The sequence below is a fragment of the Hemicordylus capensis genome, chromosome 5 (genome assembly GCF_027244095.1).
Source record: "Hemicordylus capensis ecotype Gifberg chromosome 5, rHemCap1.1.pri, whole genome shotgun sequence".
Lineage (NCBI taxonomy): Eukaryota > Metazoa > Chordata > Lepidosauria > Squamata > Cordylidae > Hemicordylus > Hemicordylus capensis.
The window spans coordinates 72,097,244-72,118,226 of NC_069661.1; the positions used below are offsets into that span (position 1 = coordinate 72,097,244).

A 20,983-nucleotide genomic window follows, 5' to 3' on the forward strand; every position below is an offset into this window, starting at 1 on the left:
CCAACAGCTTCTCACTAAGCCTCACAGTGATGTGGGTGGGCTGTTTCCTAGCCTTTTTTCAGCTTGATATTTTCTTTAATGTACTTTGTCTTCTGAAGTGCCTTCTTGCCAGGCACGGGTTCTGCTGCCAGCTTACCCACTGTGATGGTAGAAGTAGGTGATGAGGCAATAAGAGGTGTTGGTCTAAGGGGAGCGGCAGACACTGTGTGCTCTTGCCTGATCGAGCTCCTGCCTTCCAAAAGGGAACCCTCCGATAGGGAGTCGTGGAACATGTCCCCAGTGTGAGAGGGGTCCATTTTAAGGAACCCAGTGGGAGGGAAAGGAAGAAAGAAACAGAACAAATTTTGAGGAAGGAGCCCAATTTAACCAAATAAAAAACTGAAAAAGGAAATTTTTGAGCAATAATTTTAGCAACAGACTCAACATGGCTCCCTTCCCACCCTTGCAAAATCTGGGAGGGGGAAGGGGGAAACAGAAAATAGAAGGGGGAAAGGAGTTATGCCTCAGATCCAAAAAACGCTGAGCTCTCTAATTGAAGTTGCTGCCCTGAGCAGGAAAGGAACTGGTGAGTGGCACCCTCCAGCGCTGGAAGCTAGCAAAAATCAAAACTACTTCCTGTCTGCTCTGAGCATGCCTGAAATACAACCCACTCTTGAGGGTGGACTATGATCTCTCAGGGAAAATGGCTTTTCACTTCTGGCTGTGAGGATCCCTGCAAACCCCTTGTTAGAGTCCTCTTAAACTCCCTGAGAAAAGACAAACTGTATTCTCCAGTTGGGGAAGACAACTGCTTCCTCCCCCAGGAAGAGGATTGGGCCCCACTCTTCCCACTTTTATTCGTTAAAGATAGATTGCACAAGTGTTCCCTCTACTTCCCCCACCTCCGAAAGGATTCCTTGTAGGAGGACAGGAAACACAGAGGATAAGAATAAATGGACAGTTTTAACAATGGAGGGTAGTAAGAAGTGGGGTCCCCTAAGGACCTGTACCAGTGTTCTTTAACTTGTTCATAAATTATCTAGAAGTGGGGGTAAGCTGTGAAGTGGCCAAATTTGCAGATTACATTGAACTATCTAGAACAGTGAAATCCAAAACATATTGTGAGAAGCGCCAAAAGGATCTCTCCAAACTGGGTGAGTGGGCGACAAAATGGCAAATGTAAGCAAGTGTAAAATGATGCATATTTGGGATCAAAAAACCCCTCAAATTCACATGTACGCTGATGGGATCTGAGCTGTCGGTGACTGACCAAGAGAGAGATCTTGGGGTTATGGTGGACAGCTCTTTGAAAGTGTCAACTCAGTGTGTGGCAGTTGTAAAAAAGGTAAATTCCATGCTAGGGATTATTAGGAAGGGGACTAAAAATAAGAATGCTAATATTATTATGCCCTTATAAAAATCTATGGTGCAGCCACATTTGGAGTACTGCATACAGTTCTGGTCACTGTATCTTAAGAAGGATACTGTAGAACTGGAAAATGTGCAGAAGGGGGCAAACAAGATGAACAGGGGAAATTTAGGATCAACAAAAGGAAGTACTTTTTCTCAGAGCACATAATTAATCTATGGAATTCTCTACCAGAAGATGTGGTAATAGCCACTAGCTTTAAAAGAGGCTTAGATAAATTCATGGAGGACAGTTCTATCAATGGCTACTAGTTTGGTGGCTATTGACCACCCCCAGCCTCTGTGGCAAGATGCCCCTCAATACCAGTTGCAGGGGAGCAACAGCAAGAGAGAGGGCATGCCCTCTCCTCTTGCCTGTGGGCTTCTCAGAGGCAACTGGTGGGACACTGTATGAAACAGGATGCTGGATGGGTCCTGGTCCTGATCCAGCAGAGCTGTTCTATGTTCTTAGGGTAGACACTACAGTCTGCACTGTACTCCATAGGCTCTGTGGGGGTTAGACAACGAGACACAAATTGAGGCCTTTGAACACCCACCCAGAAGAGGACAGCCAAGGTTCCCTGCTAGAGCAAGAGTGTATGCAGGGATCCCCACTCGGGCATGTGCAGGGTTCCCCACTGCACCCTCTGTTGTCCCGGGAAGCTTCGGTGGAAGCAGCTTTACAATTGTGCTTCACAGGAAGGAGAGGCCTAAATAACTGGCTTGCCACCCCAGAGCAACTTAAAAAAAAACTCCTGTGGCCTGAGCCTTTAATGTGGACATAGTTGCATGCTGTGCCATGGCTGTGGCTGCCATGGAACTACCTTGACAGGCAGAGGAGGAGGTGGCTGGCATAGCTTCCTGGCATGATGGTGGGTGCTGTCATATAGCTTGTCCTTTACCTCTTTTGTGGGATGGGGTGTCCACTCCCAGCCATGCTCCTGGGAGTTATGTCCCTCTGATCCAGGAGGACTGATGCCAGCTGGTCATAGTGTGACATGGTCCTTAGCTCCACTCACAGTGTTTTGTTGTGGGTAATCACCTCCTTGAATTCTCCTTTAGAAACGGCAGTCTTTCCTTGCACTGTGTCCAAGTGCACTGGAAAGCCCTCTGCAACATCTGTCTAGAGATCCAGTTCAAGGTGGTGACTGGACATGTTCAGAAATTCAGAGGTCCATGAATACCCCCATCTCTGCCTTTCCACAACTTCACACAAACGTTCCTGCTTCCATCCCAAGTCTGTTTTCCACTGCAATGCCAGGGCCATTCATGGATGGTGAAGCTATTGTGGAACACTGAGACTGCAGGGCTGGTGGCAATTTCCCAAGTAAAGGAAGAGGCAGGGCATGGGGCACTAGCCTGGTATCTTCATTAGAGGGGAAAGGAGGAGGGAGGAGGGCAACTGCCTTGTGCATGCAAAGCCATCACTATGCAGGAAGGATGTGGCCATCAACCACGTCCATGAAAAATAAGTGACGTGGAATATAAGTGGAACACTAAAGTGGGGACGGAAATGATTGAAATGTGCGTGGCAGAAACACATCCAATGATTTGTGTTACTAGGGCTTAATGTGTCTGTGCACAAGGCACTACAGTGAAGAATTGTTGGAAACCTTTCCCGTGGTCTCCGTCTTGTCTTCCCATTCTTTTTGTGCTCAGGAGCATAGGAGGCCCAGAAAACGCAGGGAGAAACTGGGCTTGCTCCAATGTGGTTCTGTCCCTTTAAATGTATGAACTCTAGGGATGCAGCATCCCTGTTGCCAAGAAGTGGCAGGAGTAGTAAGGAGACAGCAGGGCATGGAGCATAAGCTCCAAGAGGGGGCCAGTGAGAAATGTGGCTGACCTAAAACTGATGCACTTCTGGGCTGCTCTGAGCCGACCTCTCTGTGGTTGCGGAAGAAGCTTGTGCTCAAAACCCAGGCAGCAGAATCTGGACAAACAATGGTGCCTTCTAACCTCAGATTTCAGCAGCGAAACTCACTACCAACTGGGGGTTCAGATTCAGACTTGGAAGTGAAAATGGAGCCATGGTTGGTGATGAACGAGACTACATGCATTGGGACAATCACAAACTCTAATCTCTGGCACGTTTACCTCTGGTTTGGCATTATGTCCAAAACAAGGCCTATGTCTGCTACTCAGTATCAGGTTACAATGAAAGCATACTACTGACTATTTTAATTGGCAGTATATTTTTAGAAGAAATCAAACACCTGCCTGAGAATGTTTGATTGTAATCGCACGCACGCACACACACACACACACACTCACCCCTAAGCACTCTGAATAGTTTTTGTTTTCAAAAACATGCTAACTCACCACCTGCTCTTTTCATAATGATCTTTTATTTTCTGTATAAATATTCATACTTTTTCTTTCATTTCTGTAATGGAAACACCAGAACAATTTTACATAATCAGTCTCCAAATCCCAAAATATTAAAAAAAAACACGTAGTGACACTTTCAGGAAAACAAAATTTAAGATTAACAGCTGAAATATTTCTGTTATTTTATCTCAGATACTCAAGGTTTGCTCTTCTATTTATCATTTTAACTTCTTCATTCTGAAGTGCATTTCCCAAACATCTTGGGTAATTTATTTCTTAAATGCTATGAGGTTATTAATTGCAACACTCTGCAGAGCCCATTTAACTACAACAGATTTCTCCATTATTCAGATTTAACGTAAATTTGCATTTGGAATCTCTTCAGTATTTTTCACATAAATCTAATTTCCAGTACTAAAATAGCAAAAGATATAAATAAATAAATAAATAATTGATTGTTTTTCACTCATTCAAAACTAAGCTCACATTTTCTTCAAGCCTATGAGCTCATACTTTCTTCTAGTCTATATAAGCCTATTATTTTATGAACTGATCAAATTATGTTTTGAACCTCCAGGCTGCAAGAGAAATGCTTTGGCCCCATCAGTGTGCAATCCAAAGTCAATGAAGCAAACAAGATTTTACCATCAGTTTCAATGGAATGTGAATTATACTATGGCATCATAATGTGTTTTAAAGGGATTCTGCAGCGGCCCTATTGCTATACTGTTGGGGTTACCTTTGAAGTTGCACAGCAGCCCTGGCATTAATACTGACAAGGTATATCTATGATAATGTAGCCCACCAAATCCATATATACAGATTAAGGTACACCAGAAAGTGAAAGGCACATGAAATATACACAGTTGGCACTGTGCATTTGGATTTTTGTCCAAATTGGGAAGACTACACAGGGAAATATGGTCATGAGTTCCTAAAAGTAAAAGATAGGCTGCTAGATACAACTTCCAATGCAGCGTCTTCAACAATGATGATTGTTTTATATACAGGGTCACCTAGACCAGGGATTCTCAACGTTGGGTCCCCAGATGCTATTGGACTTCAACTCCCATAATCCCCAACCAATGGCCAGTGGAGCTGGGGATTATGGGAGTTGAAGTCCAATAACATCTGGGGACCCAACGTTGAGAATCCCTGACTTAGACAGGCATTGCTACAGTGTTTCGATCTATTATTATTATTTATTTTATTTTTTACATTTATATCCCGCTCTTCCTCCAAGGAGCCCAGAGCGGTGTACTACATACTTGAGTTTCTCTTTTACAACAACCCTGTGAAGTAGGTTAGGCTGAGAGAGAAGTGACTGGCCCAGAGTCACCCAGCTAGTTTCATGCTGAATGGGGATTTGAACTCAGGTCTCCCCGGTCCTAGTCCAGCACTCTAACCACTACCCCACAACAGTGGTGTTGGGAGGAGGAGGGAATTTAAATTTCTTAAGCACCGGGAAATATTTTGGGCCAAACCAAGCATGTACAAGAGAGATAAGAATACAGTAGAATCAAACTTCCGGAGCTTAACATATTAAAAACAAAGGCAACAGAAGAGCTTTTAAACAGATTCTGGGGGTAAGCTGAAGGGAGCTGCAAAGCATCCAGTTCAGGACAATTCATCCCTTAGGGATGATAGTATGGATGTTTCTAATCATTAAAGTTGAGTAAGGTAGAACTTGGCAGGGAGAATACAGAAAGACAAGAAAGCCAACGTTGTAACAGTTGCTGGAAAAACTGGATTTAAAGGACATTTAGTTAGAAGTGCAATATATAGCCATTTATATGCCAACATATGATGGAACCAAGATGAAGGAGTGTTTAGTGCTAACAGATAATATAGATATAGTTCCCATATCAAAAACTTGGTGGAACAGAGAGAGTAAGTAGGACACAGTTGCCTCTGGATATAAAATCTACAGAAAGAACAGGGATGGGAGCACTGAAGAGAGTGTCACTGCATATGTCAGAGGGCATAGAGCTCAACAAAACAGGACACGTAAGAGGAATACACTCCTCTGCAGAATTACCATAACATAATACCAGGCCAAAAAGTAATTTAGAAGTGGGGATATATTATCACTTCCCAGACCAAAAAGCTAAGGGTGATCACAAATGGGAACAAGTTATTCTAGAAAGAACTAATCAGCCTACTTTCCTTTTGCTTTCTCTATATCTGGACTAAATTTGGTGCAAACTGAGGTCCACAACTTAGATCTCTTGTGCCTCAAAAGTTTGTGTCTGCCATCCTGGATTGGGGTGGATGACATCATCACAAACTATGACATTGAGGTGTGCCACTCACTGCAACAGTACCCAATTTGGTTCAAAAGGGTTAGGAATTAGTCTGCTTGTGCCTCAGATGTTCATGCGGCCGCTATCTTGAATTGGAGTGGATGACATCATCACACACCAAGCCATTAGGGCATCCCTATGTGTCCCTACAGCTATAGCAAATTTGGTTCAAATTGGTTAAGTGGTTCACAAGTTAGCCCACTTGTGCTTCCAAAATGTACACATCTGCCATCTTGAATCGGTGTGTATGACCATCACAAACTACGCCATTGAGGTGTCCCTATGTGTCTCTACAACTGTACCTGTTTTGGTTCATATTGGTCCAGATGTTGTGAATTTGATAGGGGGTGACGCACGAACACACACACACACACACACACACAGAATGCCAGGTGATCTCATAAGCCTACTCGAAAGTAGGATTAAAAAAGGAGGCTGCTAAAGCAGAGAGCATTGCAATAATGAGTTACCAACTACCCTCACACTTATGGGATAAATATCCAGATTGCAAAAGAGAGTCAAAATTTCTAGATGCAGCAAATGACTGCATCATGAAATCAACTAGAGGAAAGGCAATTTGGAGGACTTGATCCTGGTGCTACCCACTCTGGCACAAGATGGAAGTGTTGTAGGGCAGATCTGAAACAGTGAATACAATATAGGAGGACCTTGATATTCACAGGAGTTCCGTTCTACACTTTAACCACAGATACGGAAACTGCAAATACTGAGTCATTGGGGCAATGGGGAATTGGAGGTTAGGTTACTGGTTGCCGGAAAACCTAGCTAAAAAAAATCGAATTTCAGGAAGGGCATGTGGGAAGCTTCCTACTGTCTTAGTTACTCACCATGTGCCTCCAAATGCCGCCAAATTGGCTGAAAATCACCCCCCCCTTTTTAAAAATGGAGATATTTTGAGGCTCCAGAACACAAAATGGCAGCCAGAAATAACATCCACTGTTATTTCCAGCCACCCCTGACCCGCAGATATGCAAGGTCGACACATCCTCCCCCTTTTTCCGCATATGTTGAGGTTGGGTGTCTATTACGCAACCACAGATACATAAATCCACGGATATAAAGGTCCTCCTGTAGTACCCAACATACAGAAAAATTGTCCACATGGTCACATTTAGTTTTTTAAAATTGAGCAACTTCGTTAAAGGGAAAGCCAAGACAGTCAAATATCTTCAAAATGCTGGTTGATTAACAGAATCTCAGACAGAAGGCATACCACAGATGGAAAGGTACAAAGAAGATCAAGAAGATGCCAACATGAATGTGAACCCTTTGGGGACAGGGAGCCATCTTATTTGTTTGTTATCTCTCTTTGTAAACTGCCCTGAGCCATTTTTGGAAGGGCGGTATAGAAATTGAATTATTATTATTATTAACAACAACAACAACAACAACAGTATTGATGATAAAATTCAGCCATCCCAGGTCCTTGGGAAGGACTCGATGTCTGGATAAAACAAACCAGTCAATAACACCTGTCTGACTGTGTAAACAAGAAATAATAATAATAATAACATGGTTTTAACATGCAGATTCAAAGAACCTAGGCAAAAAGGCATACATTAAAACTGATGAGCATGATATTACTAAAAACCGTTAAGACATACATTGGGGGAGGGGGGATATCTCTAAATGCATTAAAAGAAGGAAATGAGCCAAGGAGACAGTTGGACCATTAAATAACAAAGTTCTAAAAGGATTAAAGGATTATTGACACTGTAGAGATGCTGAATTATTAATTTGTATTGGTCTTCACTGCAGAAGATGCTGGATAGGTACCCAACGCAAGAGAAAGTATTCCCCCCTCCCCACCCCAGTCTCTCATATACTAGAATAATGCTGGAACTTAAAGTCACCCAGAGTTCAATTAATGAAATTCGTGGACAGAAGATTCAGGACAACAAAAGAAAACACCTCTTCACAAAACATGCAATTAACTAAACATTCAGTGGCTGATATACAGAGCAAGGAAGCACCAGTTCTGCGAGAGAAACCTAACAGAGCTTTTCAATTAATTCCACTGGTGAAGTGGCAATGTACATTGCTCTACCTTTCAACAGGAAGTCCTTTGGGCCACCCCAAAATATGTCCTGGTGGGTTCCATAGCCCTCAGGGACATATCTTAAAGTGGCACAAAAGGCTTCCTGAGGGGAAAGGGTGTGTCAAAAATTGCAGCTTCCCCACTGCTCTCATGCAGTTATTTGGGAAGTTCTGGTTGGCTGTTCTTTCACTGCACTGATGCATCCTGGCTCTGTATGACAGTCAGTGTCACAAGATTATGGTGATAACCACTAGCCTAGATAGCTTTAAAAGGCAGGTAGACAAATTCATGAAGTATAGGTCTATCAAAGCTATTGAATATTATAGCAAGGTTAAACCTCCACGTTCAGAGGCAGCATGCCCTGAATACTAGTTTCTGCAGGGCAACAGCAGGCAAATATTTTGAAGTAGCGCTTTTGTTTTGATTCTCTGTACCTACTATTCCCCATATTAAAATACAAGTGAGACAGTACCCTTGGTCTAATTCAGCAGGCCCACTCCAGCTTTAATGAGAGCCCTGGTACCTGAATGTTGACCATTCATCAGGTAGAACTGTGCAGGGTGGTCAATGATTAACAAACCCACACATCTCTATCTGACAAATGACTGTCCTGCAGGCAGCATGGCTCTCATTAACACTGGAGTGGGGGGGATGGGAGAGAGAGGAGCAAATGAAATTCTGAGGAGGCAGCTGTGCCTCCCCCCTCCCCACCTCGGACAAGCCACTCTGTTTGGACAGAAGATAACTCTTGGTAGAGGACATCTGTGTTAGCAGAAAAGAGTTCTCCATCTATCTGTCATCCTCTGCCCTAGATCTGTTTGCTGCCATATACTGAGTCAGACCATTGGTCTATCTAGCTCAGCATTTTCTACACAGACTGGCAGTGCTTCTCCAAGGTTGCAGACAGGAGTCTCTCTCAGACCTATCTTGGAGATGCTGCCAGGGAGGGAACTTGGAACCTTCTGCTCTTCCCAGAACGGCTCCATCCCGAGGAGAATATCTTACAGTGCTCACACATCAAGTATCCCACTCAAATGCAACCAGGGCAGACCCTGCTTAGCTAATGGGACAAGTTATGCTTGCTACCACAAGATCAGCTCTCCTCTGTTTTGCATGTTTTCACTAGAAGCATCTGTATGCAAAACTAAAAGCTTCCCCTCCCTGCTTACACCCTGAAACTTTAAAGCATCCATTTGATTTGCATCAAGCATCCAGCATCCCATGCTTACATTACATTACAACTTCCATGTTTCTCACAAGCTTAGAGTTGGCTGACTAACTCAGATCTCTAGCAACCAAAATCTAATTCCAGATCATTGATCATTATCTGATGTTTCATTCCAGTTGAGCAGTAGATAGATAGATAGATACATACATTTTTTCAGGTGCCTTTAAGGTGATTAGTGATAAAGAACAAGCTGTATAAATGAATATTAATATTCATTCTGAATCCAGTACTTAGATACAGGAGCAGCTAGTCCAAAGGAGGTACAGCTGCCTCTGCTTCCTGGAGCTCCATTTACGCCTCTCTCTCCCACCTCGTGCTGCCTACAGGCTAGCCATTCATCTAGTAGAACTCAAGAGTTTAACTTCACAGCTCTACCTGATGAATGGCCAGCCTGCAGACAGCGCAGGGTGGGAGAGAGAGGAGCAAACAGAGCTCCAGGAAGCAGAGGCTGCTGTGCATCCTTTGCTCCACCACCTCAGCTCATTAGGACAACCCGGTCCTGCTTAGATATCTAAGGGATGGAAAGTGATGGAGTGTGTGTCTGTGGTGGTGGCAGGTGGGGGAGAGAGAGAGAGAAAGAGAGAGAGAAGTATCCTGTAAACTGGGGTAAGTTTCCAGAAGTGACTCAATTGCTGCTCTATAGTGGTGGTAGATGCATCTACCACCACACTATCAGAAATTGGAAATCTTAACTTTCTCTGCAAAGGTCTTTTGAATGTTCAATGTCACTGTTAAGAGGAATCATGGAACCAATCACAATGCCTAGCCACTATTTATGGTGCTTATATGAATTGAGGAAGAGCTAAAAGTAATAATAGAAGTAGAATAGGTCATTTTTGCTGCATAATGGGCTCCTACTGCTGGTTAAGAGCCAAAGCGAACTGGCGAATCACTCATAATTATTTAGGAGTAAAATACAGCGATTTGGGGGCAAATGACTACAATGGCATTTTTATGATTCCGGGATACTGAAAGAAGCATAGTCACTGCATTCTTACAAGCTCCATATAGGTATAGTGGGGAGGGGAACAGAACATTTTTCAATGCACAGTACCTGCCTCAGCAGCAGACTTACAACTCTCAATTCTGAAACTTGAGACCATTCTTCACTTCCAAAAATGCATATTATTGCACTCTGAAGACAACTACATGAATAAGTAATTCAGTAGCACCAATATGCACTATTACATCTCCTGTTAAAAAAACTCCCCATACAGCTATGTATGATACAGCTATATTCTAAATCACTGCTTTAGAAACTGATGTATATGGATTAGTATTTAGAGATGGATTTGTTTATTATATACTTGCACAAAAGTTTTAATCTCATATATAACTGATGCTTTTATATTCTGGAGTAATTTTGGGGAAACAACTCAGCCCTGGAATATGACATAAATAAATGAGAAGGGAGGGAGAAATGAACTTTGAGAGGATTCTGGAGAAGTCAACAACGTAAAGAAAATCTAGCTTTACAAATCAATGTTTGTAGCTTGTTTGATAATTCTGAAGGTGGAAATAGCTAGAAACCTAGATAACTAGAAAATACGACTTCATAGATAAGTGCCACAAGCTCAAAGAGACAATACAGTAGACTCCAGTGTGAATAGTCAGCTATCCCAGTTCAGCTCCTTAGATTTCTACAATGCTATAGAGCAGGGGTGTCAAACTTCATCTCTTTTTTGGACTACAATTCCCATCATCCCAGTCACAGTAACCAAGGATGATGAGAGTTGCAGGCAACATCTGCAGGATGGCCACAGTTTGACATCGCTGCTACAGAGTATTGAGCGAGAAGGGGAAATAGCTACAATTTATTGTGACTGGGGATGATGGGAGTTGTAGTTCAACAACAACTGGGAGCCAAGATTGCCTACCGATAGGATAAATGGAGCAACTAACCAAGACTCCAATGAAGGCAGATGCAATTCTACAGCCACTTCAGAAACCAGCAAGGCTTTAAATACAGTAAAGAAACACATCAGACTAAAGGCATGCAATGGGGTGTGGATGCTGAATAGAAGCTATTGGCAGTGTGTGTGGGGGGGGGGGGATGGTGTCCATGGTAGTTCAGGCCTCTATTTTCAGTCTTTCTGGGCCTAAAACAAAGATGCATGCTTTAATCCAATAGCTTGCACAACTGAACCAAAAGGCACACAACACTGAGCACAGCTCTGCTCTTTAAGCTCTATCAGCCACACTAGAGAGGCACATTTCTGACATCCAAATGTGCCATATTTAAAGATCCAACTTTAAAACAGGTTCAGGGGACTTCAAATTTGATTAGAGTAGGGATCTCAAGTTAGGCGACAGCAGCATCCCACCTGACCCTGCCACTTCCCCTACAAAAAAAAAACTAGGGAAACACGGTTACGGGAATCTCCCTTTGTTGAAAACAGTATTTCTCATTACTGGCAAATTTTTATTGCTTTTGTTTCCCACACAAATGTACACAACAATCAAAGAAGCTAACAAGAAATGTATAGCAAAGAAAGAAAAAGAAAAAAGAAGAAAGAAAAAGACAAATTAATATAAAGAAGAGACGGGGAAGTTGACCAACCCGGAACGAAAGGGCACACATGAGCTCCAGTACTTAAATCCACAAATTTCTATCAATTAAAACTGCAAATTTCACTGGCTTCCTTCATTTTCTAGCATACTGAGCTAAAGAACTGCCTCTACTGAAAAAGCTTTCCAAGATGCCACTAGGACTGGGGCTCGGAATCCCTTGAAGAACCCTCCCCAGTGCTCTGCAGACCACTCTGCATACACAGTAAAGGAGTGGCTGCCTCCATGCAAGGCCAGAAGCAAGGTGCAAATGATTCGGCTTCAACACTTTGAAGCCAAATCTTTGCACAGGCCTTCTGGGAATCTTACAACTTTCCATGCTACCTGGAGAAAATAGTCTGGGAAATGTAGATGCAAGACAGAAGTGCTCACTGTAGGAAGCCACAGTTCAGGAAATGGGATAGAGCTGCCTGTTCTGGATTCTACACTCCCACAAAAGAACAGGTTCACAGTTTGGGAGTACTTCTGGACCCAACCCTCCCTCTGATGCCTCAGGTGGAGCCAGTGGCCACGAGTGCTTTCTATCAGCTTAGGCTGGTTAGCCAACTGCACCCTTTCGAGGAAGTGAGTGTCCTTAAGACAGTGGTGTACATGCAATGGTGTATTCTCCAGGCTTGACTGCACTCTACGTGGGGCTGCCTTTGTATGTTGTCTGTAAACTGCAATTGGTGCAGGATGTTGCTGCCAGTTTGGTCTCCAGGACATCCCATAGAGATCATACTTCTGATTATAAAAGATCTACACTGGCTACCAATAGGTTTCCAGGCAAAATACAAAGTGCTGGCTATCCTCTCTAATAAAACGCTTGGTGTCCGTCCGTGGACGGACACCAAGCGTGCGTTCGTGCCTCGCCTGTGCCTCGCCAGAACAGAGCAAGGGAGGCACGAACAACAGGACCCGGTGGCCATCTTGGGCGGCCAGAAGTGGCCGCCCCGAAGAAGCCGGGTAAGTGGCGGCGGGGGACACTGGCCAAGGCGGCGGCAAAGCCGCCACCTCACCCAGAGGACGCGGCGCGGCCAAGGCCGCGGTGGAGCCATGGCCGCGACCTGGCGCTGCCGAAGCCGGGCGGCTGGGAGTCCTTGGGGCCCTTGCCCGGCCGGGGAGACCGGCCGGGAATGTGAGGCGGGGGCAGCCCGCACCGGACCGGCAGCGGCGCCCCCAGAGTCCGCCCGGCCGCTGATTTGCCCTTCCCTTCCTAGCGCCCGTTATTCAACAGGCTAAAATTTACTTGTTACCTATAAAGCACTTAACAGTTTGGGCCCACGGTATTTAAGAGAACGCCTTCTTCATTATGAATCCTGCTGCATATTAAGATCTTCAGGGGAGAGTTGCCACCAGCTTATCTGGTGGCAACTCAAAGGCATGCCTTCTCTGCAGTTGCCCCAGGACGGTGGAATCCTCTTCCTGCTGAGATTATAGCTGAGATTAGATCCATCCCTGCTGACTTTTAGGAAACAACTGAAGACACATCTCTTCAGCCAAGCTTTTTAGTTAGTTGGTATTTTTATGGTTTTTAATCTGGTTTTATGTTTTAACTGTTAAATTCTTGGTTTGTTTATGCTGTAAACTGCCTAAATACTTTGGTAGGGTGGTATACAAATTTATTAATAAATAAATAAATTATGGTTCAATGACAAGGGAACAGGGGGACTTTATTTTGTTAGCAGCTGTTGGTTGCCTCTGTTGACTATCACAGTAACATCACCTGCACAGAGAAGGAGAGTTTCAGCAACCTCCACTTCCCTTGGAAGTGCTTTGTGGCACCAAAACATATACCCCCAAGGGCTGTGTGACACTCAGGGACACATTTTTGGGTGGCACAGAGTGCTTCCAGAGGGAGGGGAGGTTGTCCAAATTCCACGTGACTGCCCACACATCACCTTGCCTACACGTTAGTCAAAATCATGAGCAGCGCGGGCACATCTCATGTAGCACCTGCATTTTGTTAATCTGAATGTCAGTATGTGTCAGTATGTGTCTCATGACAAAACATAAATCATTCTCATGTCTTTGTTAAATGGGTTCACTTATCAAATTTTAGAATTTATTTTCTCATTCAAGACTGCTCTTCTAGGACAATATGTCAATCAAAAAAACCTGTCAAAAATCCATGCAGAATATTTTACTAGTGGAAAAGCTTTTTATTCCTGGCTGTGATCCAAGTATGACGCCTAATAACATTTACTCTAGTATTGATATAACTCTAGGTAATGTCCCAATCACCATAATTCAGGAGTGCCTCATCCTGAATATTAGAAAATATATATAAATCATGTGCCGCTCTGCTTATTAGTGAAATTCAGCTATCCATAAAATAATTGGTCTAGGTTACTACTGTTTATACTTGTGAAAATAAAAGCGATAGCTATTAGAAGGGCAGATATCTATGATGTTAAAAGGGGGGGAAAGTAATTTCTTCATTCAGTCACATGGATTGAGACTTCCATCATTTCAAGCAAGGCCGTGTGGTCTAGAACAGCAATGATATAGTTTGAAATGAAAAGGGACATCTCGACATGGAAGGCTCACAAGCCTCTACTTTAGTTCCAAATCAGAAGTTTGGGAAGGAAAATTTCCCAAAATTAGGTATCTATGTGTTGCTATAGACTAGCAACCACCATTATTTCCCCTTATTTCGGAACTATGAAATTCCCCTATGTTGCCATGCAGACTACCATGACAATACCATGTAATCTGTGGACAGATACGGCATTGTCTGAAGAAATCACCTGCACTAAACTGGCAGAGTCCTGAAATAAGTATTGTGCAGACATTTCCTAAAAAGACACCTCTTCCCACCTGTGATGTATGACAAAGACCAAGAAGTGATGAAGCCTGTACAACTGAACAAAGGCAGAGCAAGATCCTCTAGAGAGCCATGAATAACTTTGTGTTGCAAAGAGATATAGGAAGAATGATGTTTGCTGCTGCCCAGAGTCAAAGTTCATGTAGACGATCTTGCTCTGCCTTTGTTCAGTTGTATAATTACATGTGCAATCTTTAATACATTTGTACAGGCAGGTTCCAATAACTTGTCCTATGAATATGCGCAGGAAGGGAAAGCAACTGAAAATCTAGGCAATCATAAACCTGTTAACTGTTGTCATTTCTAACTGGGAATGAGACATTTTTCATGTGGTGGTTTCTCCTAATTAGGAGGGGGAGAAGAACTGTCCTCATTCATTCCAGCAAAGTTTTCCAGTGGCTGTTGCTGGTATGTCCTTTTAAAAGAATGTTTACCACTTTGGGATAGAGAAGCATCTTTTCATTTCTCATTCGCTTTGTGAACTTTTTGCTGAAAAGACGTATATAAATATTTTAAGATGAAATGAAAGGCACAACACTTAAAAGATGACTTCTTATCAAAATGTATACACAGATTATGCACAAACACATAGAAATGATTTCCAAATAGCTCTGCTGCTTTGATTCACTGCATGTACTATCTACAGTGCTCAATAAAAAATGAGATCATTGCTATCCAATGCAATTTTTTTACTTTTTGAGGACAACACTTTTTAAACATTGATATATTAAAAGGGATGACATCATTTTAAGACTACAGTAATCACAGAAGTTTTGCAGACAGCAATACTATATATCTGACTCACATGATATCACAGAAACATTCCCCATACACTAAGAGCACGAGGAAGGCAGTGCAGACAATCTTCTTGCACATAAATATAATGCACACAATGGCTCACATGTTCTGCAGCATAACATTGGTAATTGTGAGCCATCTGTGCTTCTGCTGGCACCTAAGGAATAATTGGTGGTCTTGAGCTTTTGTGCATGAATGAAAATATTTAAAGTAGTATGTCTGAGCTCCCGAAGCACTATTTAGACTGGAAACCATCTAAGTAGGGCAGGGACACTACCTTAAGTATTTGCACTCTTGCACAAGATCGTCAGCTCGGACAGCTCAGAACTGCTCTCATTATGCTGAGGATCATGTGGAACACTGCATATAACTAGGAATACATTTTTCTATCTGCATTTCACAGGGTAAAGCTTCAGCATATTGTTTGGAGTGGGGAGGGCTGAGAAGCACTGCTACATTTGAGGTTTGTGTTTTGTTAATTTTTCAAAAAGTAAATGTTATAAGTTTGGCTGTCTCTGCTGTCATGAATTGGCTTATTATGACGTGGTTTCCTTAACATCCTTTTTTATTGAAAGAAGAGAGGGTTGTTGTTCTTTAATATAGGGCTGATTCAGATGTCATGCGGAACCTTGGCTAAAGCCTGGCTTAGCATACTTGACAGTTCCCATTTAGGTTAAAATAAATCAAGATTGGTCATTATGGTTGGACTGAACAATCTTGGTTATTCTAACTACTCACCTGAAATACACTGTAATCTGAAGCGAGGGTTTGAACTGAGTTATGGACAATGGTTTAGTTCAAGTAAGTAGGTTAGAATAAACCAGTACTGGCTGGTTCAGATGTTTCAAACTATCTTGGTTCTTTTTAACCTAAATCAGAAGTAGACACTTGCACTGGCATGGGAAAGAGAATCTTTGTTTCCGAGGTTCAGTGATGTGTGGAGCCAGGCTTTAACTGAGGTGATGGCACCAGCCAATCAAAAAACAGCATTAAATAAGAGTTGCTTGATAATCACAGACTAAGCAGAAGGGCCGTATGCTTCTTAATGACTGCAAATCATTCCCCCCACCCCATGTTTAAAACATGACACTTTCAACTGGGGATTACTGTACTAGAAAACTTTTATTAGAGCTTGAATTTAATTTAATTTAGAGACAGGAAGTGGGGAAAAGCTACAACAGAAATCTCATGATTAACAGTTACATTGCCTGCTTTAGAGAGTGAGTTGATTATATTGCAAATACTCTATGATCAGTGTTTCAAACTGATTTTTAAAAAGTGAGGTCACTGTTTTAATAATTGTGCAAAACTGCAATAAGACCAGGAAAATAGGCTGCAACGTGATGATATATAGGTAAAGCAACCAAAGGCTAAAAGGCAAATGATGATGATGATGATGATTAGGCAATGTAAAAAAAATGCATGCAAAAATTATAATCAGGAAAGAAATCTAAAAAATTTAAAAAGTAACCAGATCATCTGCAAGCTTGGGACCAAGGATTCATTTCTACCCAGCCATGTTTTGCTGCTGTTGGTTGCACAGCCTGCCTCTAGTTCCAGCTTTGATGCTCTTCCATTTTGAATTTCCATTTTCCATTGGAAGTTCTCATGATCAGCAGGAACCGGGCTGGGCTCCCTTAGCCCAGTTCCTGCTGCTCGTGAGAATAGATTCATTCTCGTATTAAGCAATTGAAAGACAGAGCATTATAGGTTTGCCAGATACTCACTTTCATTTATCACAGCAAAATGTGGATGAAACAATGTATGCAATGCCTCTTCCTACATCTTATGCAGTCAATTATATTTCAGCGATAAACAGACAAAATAATAGAAAACTGTATTGAATTTCCTCATGTATAAAAGCATAAATTGCTTTCAATCTACTTAATGTTTTTATCTACTAGAATCTCATTATACCATTGAATAGCACGAATTGAAAACAACTCTACAAAATAACTTAACTAACTGCAGACTTTAAACATTTTGGAAGTTAGTAAGTCATGGATTTCCAGGGAAAGCCAAAAGGAAGACAAATAGTGCTAGCGAGCTCAGGTAATATTGCCTGCTATATTATCTAAGGAACAATACAACTACACAACAGGTTTACCCTGCATTAGTAAAACTAGCAGGAATTAATGTGTCAACCTTGGAAAAAAAATACTATACTCTTTTCTACTATCGGCAATTATAGCAACAGTTGTCAAGATCAAAATAGGAAATAATGATACCTGTACTATGCAATGAAAACATTGTTTGGTCCTACAGTACAAACAAAATAGGTTCTGTCTTGACACTCTTTCAGAAAATCCTACACCTCTGCATATGGAAGCATTACTGCCTATACCTCTGAACGGAAATCTGGATACTGTAAATAGCTTTGGTCCATTTGCTCTTCTACAAATTTGAAAAGGTCACAGATAGCAAAACCATCACAATCAGTGTTTTTAAAACCCCAGAGGGTTCTGGAATTTACCTGGTTCCATGACTCTACTTGGGTTAACCAATCTAATTGGTCCCTCACCACAACAGGAGCATCCCACAAAATTCATATGACTCTAAATGTTAATAACTGTCATATACTCTGAAGTCAAAGCTGAATATGCCAAGGAGACAGCTACACTGCTTTTCAGAACAATCCTAAACTGTCAACTGAAACAATGTCTGAGCACACTGCCTATTTACATTTCTTTTCCCAAAGTGCCTCATTCTGAATTTCTCATTGGTCTTTGCCAGAATTTTCTGGCAGCTCTAACAGTTCACTGAAAGAGCTAGTGTCGTTCATATGAAGATTTATTTTCTCTGGAATTCTAAAACATGCCATTAACTCATAATCCCCATAGAACTATCTGATATATATATATATATATATATATATATATATATATATATATATATATATATAATGCAGATAATTCTATGGGGATTATGAGTTAATGGCATGTTTTAGAATTCCAGAGAATATATATATATATATATATATATATATATATATATATATATATATATTTTAACTAACCACACAGCTTCATTAATTTTTTAAAAAAATTGTGAGGGCTAGATCAAAATATTGAGGGGTTTTTTTCCATGAAAAATACTTTTAAGCAAGCATAGAAAAATGCTTCAAGTATTCACAATGACTTATATCATTATACATACTTGCACTAGGAAACCATGACTAGCTACAGCTTTCTAAGAACCTGGACGCCAGTGTACATCCTATGGAACAGACACCTGAATAACAGCCATATATGGTGATCAACTGATGGGTTCACATGATCCAGGGAGAGATCTCAACCAGGGGTTCATGGAAAAATTTTGCCGCACTTAATTTAATAGGCTTCCTTGTGAGCCAGAAACAAAATAATTTCAATATTCTTGAAAATAACTATCCTGAGTACTTTTTTCCGCTATTTTTTACTAGAGCCTTATGAAAATATATAAATGGAGTGGGGATTCATGGATAATACCTGAGGATTACCCATTATTGGGGTAATCACCAGGTATTAGGTGGTCTTGTGGTAGTAAGCATGACGTCCCCTTAGCTAAGCAAAATCCTCCCTGGTTGCATGTGAATGGGAAAATACATGTGTGAGCACTATGAGATATTCCCTTTAGGGATGTGGAGATGCTCTGGAAGAGCTTCTAGATTCCAAGTTCCCTCCCTGGCATCTCCAAGATAGGGCTGAGAGAGATTCCTGTCTGCAACCTTGGAGAAGCTGCTGCCAGTCTGTGTAGACAATACTGAGCTAGATGGTCTGACAGTATATAGCAGCTTCCTATGTTCCTATGATCTATCTGGGGAGTGATTAAGTGCAAACAAGTTCGGTACCCCTGATCTATTCCATCTTGAAAGGAAATCTAACTTGAGTCTTTCCCATTGGCCAAATAAAGGAACAAAATTAACAATATACTATCCTGCCCCTTAACAGTGTTTTCAAACAGCCACCTGAAACAATACACCTGATTTCTGTGTTATTAATTTTATTTTTTATTTAGATGGAAGTACTTTCCATACAGAAAATATAAAAGAAGGCAGAAAAATTCTCAGGAGAAAATCATGAAAATTAAAACACACACAATAAATACTGAGGAGTAGACACAGGAGTATAGATAAAATTATTTTTAAAAGCAAAACAGGGCTTTTACAATATACATATTAAAGAACTATATATGCAGTATCTTTTCAGAAACCTTTGCCTTGGTCCTCAAACGTTTTAATCTAAGTTTCCCTCAAATCCCAAAATAATTATAAAGTTGTGACAATATCTTTACCATGCTTATTTTGCCTGCAGGCTGTTGGTAGGTACTCTTTGTTCTTAGGTAGCAAATTGCATTCAGGTTTGTCTCATCTCTGCTAAATGAGTAATAAAAGTCAAGTTCTAAACAGAATGTCTGGAACTTGAGTGATAATGTAAAAACCAAGGAGTGGAAATGTAAAAACCAGTAGGACCAGATGTTAGTAATTATATCTAAGCTATTAGAAAGTCATGCAACAAAAAACAAAGGGGGAAAGCCCTTTCAGGACTAGAGAGAATCAAACCTGAGCACAATCAATTGGTTTAAGATTATTCCTCTGTGGCGCAGGTGAAGGTCTTTAGGATTATCTTTCTAAATTACACTGATCTTCAGGAATTACACTTTGTATGCAGTACAGCTTAACAAAAGAAATAGAAACTCGTTTGCTTTTAAAGGGAAATGGCAGTTATATATCCTTTGGTTTCTTTTAGTTAACTCTGTGGCAAGAGTAGAAAATACAAATTCCTGGGCCCCATGAAGACATCACAGCACTTTCATGTAGTTTTGTGGATTCCAAAGATCAAAAAAGATAGTTAAATATTGAAATCAGCTTCATATCAGTTTAGGATTTATTTTTCAGTGATATGTCTTTCTCTGTGACATCTTAGCAAGTTAAAACCACTTAGATTTCCTTAGTACTTAAGAACTTTTAAGAGGTAAGTTCAAGAGTTTGAATACCATTCACTTTAATACATAAATTATTGTTTTTGTTATAGACCACTGTATTAAATCATAATTGAACAGCAGCAGAATATGGTTAAGATGCAGGGTGGGTAAAGATACATGACTAATTAATCAATGTGTTAAATTTGATTGTTTTCATTTAAACTAAAACATTTTAACGTTTTAGCTACAATAAAATACTTTTTAAAATAACCTGATTTAAAATGAAATCTGAGCTCATTAAAACATATTTTTAAAAACTGAACTTATGAATTTCTGTATGACTGCTTTTAATTGTAGAGAAATAATTGTGACAAAAACATCTTCATGAGTCAACATATACATACATACATATTCCACTTACATTATGAGTGGGGGAGCCTGAGACTAGCTACAACTCACCACTAAGTGTGTGCAAATTGGCTCGACGGGTTCGGGGTCAAACCGGACTGGCCTCAGCCGGGCCGATCCAAGTTCAAGCCGAACCAGGCCTGGTTGGAACTGAGAACTGCTTGGAACTGAGAAGGCTCAGAGCTATACTGGTAAAG

The 20,983-nt window shown here is 41.3% G+C and overlaps 1 protein-coding gene across 10 annotated transcripts in view; it reads right to left on the reverse strand.

The window, feature by feature from the left end:
* Positions 1-20,983, reverse strand: part of MARCHF1 (membrane associated ring-CH-type finger 1) — a 236,564-nt gene that overhangs the window by 118,413 nt on the left and 97,168 nt on the right. Inside the window, exon 1 of one of the 10 annotated variants that reach the window (XM_053256291.1) lies at positions 19,749-19,989. The exons of the other annotated variants lie outside the window; for them this stretch is intronic. Coding sequence (XP_053112266.1) covers positions 19,749-19,751 — 3 coding nt within the window. The 5' untranslated portion in view covers positions 19,752-19,989. Of the gene's footprint in view, positions 1-19,748; positions 19,990-20,983 lie in introns of those variants that run through there. 10 annotated transcript variants of the gene reach the window in all.